At 45.1% G+C, this 3,805-nt stretch overlaps 1 protein-coding gene across 2 annotated transcripts in view; it reads left to right on the plus strand.

The window, feature by feature from the left end:
- The window catches only part of LRRC2 (leucine rich repeat containing 2), a 54,980-nt gene extending 53,236 nt beyond the window's left edge, over nt 1-1,744 (plus strand). For both annotated transcript variants that reach the window (XM_017855764.1, XM_017855765.1), the window contains one exon: nt 1,062-1,744. In XM_017855764.1, the coding sequence (XP_017711253.1) occupies nt 1,062-1,111 (50 nt within the window). In that variant the 3' untranslated portion in view covers nt 1,112-1,744. The remainder of the gene's footprint in view (nt 1-1,061) is intronic.
- The last annotated feature ends 2,061 nt before the right edge of the window (nt 1,745-3,805 follow it).

Consider the following 3,805-nt stretch of genomic DNA (forward strand, 5'->3'; position numbering starts at 1 on the left):
TATATTATTAGCTATTATTTATTTAAATAAGTTAATTATTTTAAAATAATTTGCTTTTAAAATTAACTTTAGGGATGATAGATTTTAATTTATTTACTTATTTCTAAATAATAATAATAATTTTCTCCTGTATATATTCATATGTATTAGAGTGAACACATGATATTGCTAATATGAAGCTGGTTTTGTCCTACAGAAATGCCACTTTTTGACGGTTCAACCTAGATATGGTCAGGCATGTGCTCTGAATTTTAAAAAATTTGCTCGTTTTCTTTTCTTTATCATGGTGTCTTCCCTGTTTTCCTTCTTTCCCCATCAGACCAATGTCTAAGTGAAAAAATAGTAGATTTAATCTGCCCATAAGGGCCTACAACCTTGTGTGATTCCAGAAGGATGAGGATGTGAAGCCCTCACTGGTCCTCAAGCTTTAGTAAACATAGGAATGAGAGTTTTTACTCATCAGGCCTGGGGCAGGGCCTGACAAAGTACACTTCTGACCAGCTCCCTGGTGATGTTGATGCCTTGTATCTGAGAAGTACACTTTGAGAGCCATTTGTATAGACCATCCTTTGACAAAATTTGGCTCTGAAGGGAGACAGAAGAGGGGTCAGCAACTAGTGGGAAGAGCAAGGTTGAGAGAAGGTTTACTTTGAAAGATCATGTATGGTTTAGGAACAGCCCAAACTTCTCTTATAAATGGTACCCTCTGCCACCTACTAGCCACAGTCCCAAGTCCGTGACCATTTATTTCTATTTTGTCAACTATTAATACTATAGGGTCATACAGCTTCCAAGATCTTGATGTAGCTGTAAGTTGGCTGGAAAGATTGCAAAAGAATGAGAGTTAACGATTCTTAGATCTAAACATTTCTAAAGTTTGACTGCACATTTGTGATGGCTGACTTAATGGTGACAGATGCATTATTTATCACCTATACAGTATCTCTAAACTTAAAACATGAAGTGACAATAGTGGGTGTATTGACATAGGCCATAGCATGTAGTTAGATTTCATAATAAAATGGTGAATGACTGAGCATATTTTTTTCTTTCTGTTACAGAATCTGTTCCCTGCTATACCACCAAAGTGTCTTTTAGCCTTCAACTTTGATATCTATCAGAAGACTGCAAATCTCACTGTTCTCTGGAGCTATATATGAATCTTTGTTATGATCATGTCATATAGGAAGAATGACTTGTGCTTAAGGACAAAGTCTAGAAACCACTGTCATAGTTGCTAAGAAAAATGGCTTTCAAATGTCAAATACATGAATATCTCCCTCCATGGATTGGTGAATTGAAAAACTGGTTTATATATTGATATTTCCAGGTTCATTTGCATACACTTGTTTCCAAATAATGCACATTTAATATGTTTTAAAATGTCTTATTTTTAAGAATTATAACTAAAAGACCAAATACAGAAATTAAGTGCATTGTTTTCAGGAATCAAAAGATAAAGGGGCCGAGCGTGGTGGCTCACACCTGTAATCCCAGCACTTTGGGAGACTGAAGTGGGTGGATCACCTGAGGTCAGGAGTTCGAGACTAGTTTGGCCAACATGACAAAACCCCGTCTCTACTAAAAATACAAAAAATTAGCCGGGTGTGGTGGCAGGCACCTGTAATCCTAGCTACTCAGGAGGCTGAGGCAGGAGAATCACTTGAACCTGGGAGGCAGAGGTTTGAGTGAGGGGAGATCGTGCCACTGCACTCCAGCCTGGGTGGCGGAGCCAGAGTCTGTCTCAAAAAAATAAGCAAAGAACAACCAAACCCTGAGACACAAGAATCTGAAGGCCAGGAAGAGGAAGAGGAAGAGGGGCCAGCAAATCCACCCAAGAGAAGCAAGAGACGCAGTCAGCTGCGTGAGGAAAACCCCGTCTCCCAGGAAGGGGGCAGTCATTGGTGGTTTCAAATGCTGCTGAGAGAGCAAGTGCCCAGAAAGCAAATGATGGGCCACTGCGTTAGGAATTTTGAGTCTATGGGTGACCTGAAAAAGCTTTTTCATGGAGAGATGGAGACAGAGTTCTTACTGGAGTGCAATGAGGAGAAAGTGGGAGGTGAGGGATTGGCCACAATTTGTTGGGGTTCAATCAAGGAAGCAGCACCACTGCACGTGGAGTGGGGTGAGATCATGGGTGCAGGGAGTGTCTTGCAAAACTGTGGAGAGCCTGGGGAGGTGAGGGTCCATGGGAGGGAGGCTGCAGGGTGAGGAGCAGAGGGGAGGGCCCGCAGGAGGGTGGGTGAATGGAGGGTGGGAAAGGGAGGGCAGTTGAAGGGTAAGGAGAGGAGGGCCGGTGGGAGAGTGGGCAGAAAATGAGCAAGGTCTCTCACCAAGGCCACAGGGCTGGCGTGGGCTGTGGAGGCATCTGGGTGCTGTTTCCTCTGCCTCAGGAGAAATATTCCATCTAGTGATGTTTCCATCTCCCCCACCCATCCACGGGGCTGTTTTCTTTCTTCCTTTTTCTCTTCTTTTCTTTCTTTTTCTTTTTTTCTTTGAGACGGAATCTTGCTGTGTCGCCCAGGCTGGAGTGCAGTGGCGTGAGCTTGGCTCACTGTAACCTCTGCCTCCTGGGTTCAAGCGATTCTCCTGCCTTGGACTCCCAAGTAGCTGGGACTACAGGAGCATGCCATCACACCTGGCTAATTTTTTTGTATTTTTAGTAGAGAAGGGGTTTCACCATGTTGGCCAGGCTGGTCTGGAACTCTTGACCTCAGGTGATCTGCCCGCCTCAGCCTCCCAAAGTGCTAGGATCACAGGCGTGAGCCACCGCACTCAGCCCCATTTTCTAATCGTCCTTTAAAATTCCACTCGGGTTATACCTCCCTGAAGACTTTCTGGAACTTTCCGATGCTTCCTTCTACCTGGCTGAAGGGTCCTGTGTGTGATCCGGATCCCCTGTGCGTCTTGTTTGGCACCCCCCACCGCTATTGGTGCAGCTCCCGGTGACTAGAAGGTGCCCCAAATATTTGTAGGATTGGCGCGGACCCTTCCTGCTGAGCTCCTGGAAGGCGGGTACTGTGCAGTTCCATTAATACAGGCCTGACCTCACTCAGATGTGGGGAGCCGGGAGGGACAGTTAGTCGCATAAGGCTAGGACCTTGGGTCATGCCTTCTCACCGGCTGCTCCTTTCACTTGTGCTAAAATGACCCCTTAATGTTCATGGGGCCCTACTTCCCAGGAATCAGAAATTCTGGGACTCAGCGAGCACATTCGCACCTGGCTTCTGTAAATCCTTTTGATCGTATGTTTTGGGTCCTTCATCATCTTTCTGAATTATTTTTGTGGAAAGCCCCTACCAACACTTTAATTGATGTCCTTGGCATGTTTCTTGTTTGATCCTCCCTTCTCGGTGTGAAGCATCAGCACATGTTGTGGCATCAAAGCTGCCAATGTGTAATGCTCTCATGCAGCTTTGAGATTTGTGCTCTGGGTAAACTATGGAGAGACCTGTCAGGGCAGTAGCGTGTAAATTAGTTATGCCTCATGTATATATATTTAAACAAGGCTAATACTTTGGGAGGCCGAGGCGGGCTGATCACCGGGGGTCAGGAGTTCGAGACCAGCCTGGCCAACATGGTGAAACCCTGTCTCTACTAAAAATACCAAAAATTAGCCAGGCATAGTGGTGGGTGCCTGTAATCCCAGTTACTGAGGAGGCTGAGACAGGAAAATCACTTGAACCCGGGAGGCGGAGGTTGCAGTGAGCCGAGATCACGCTATTGCCCTCCAGCCTGGGCAACAAGAGTGAAACTCTGTCTCAAAAAAAAAAAAAAAAAAAAAAAAACCCAAAAACCAACCAGN

This window comes from Rhinopithecus bieti, unplaced genomic scaffold, assembly GCF_001698545.2.
Source record: "Rhinopithecus bieti isolate Rb0 unplaced genomic scaffold, ASM169854v2 scaffold_39746, whole genome shotgun sequence".
Taxonomy (NCBI): Eukaryota; Metazoa; Chordata; class Mammalia; order Primates; family Cercopithecidae; genus Rhinopithecus; species Rhinopithecus bieti.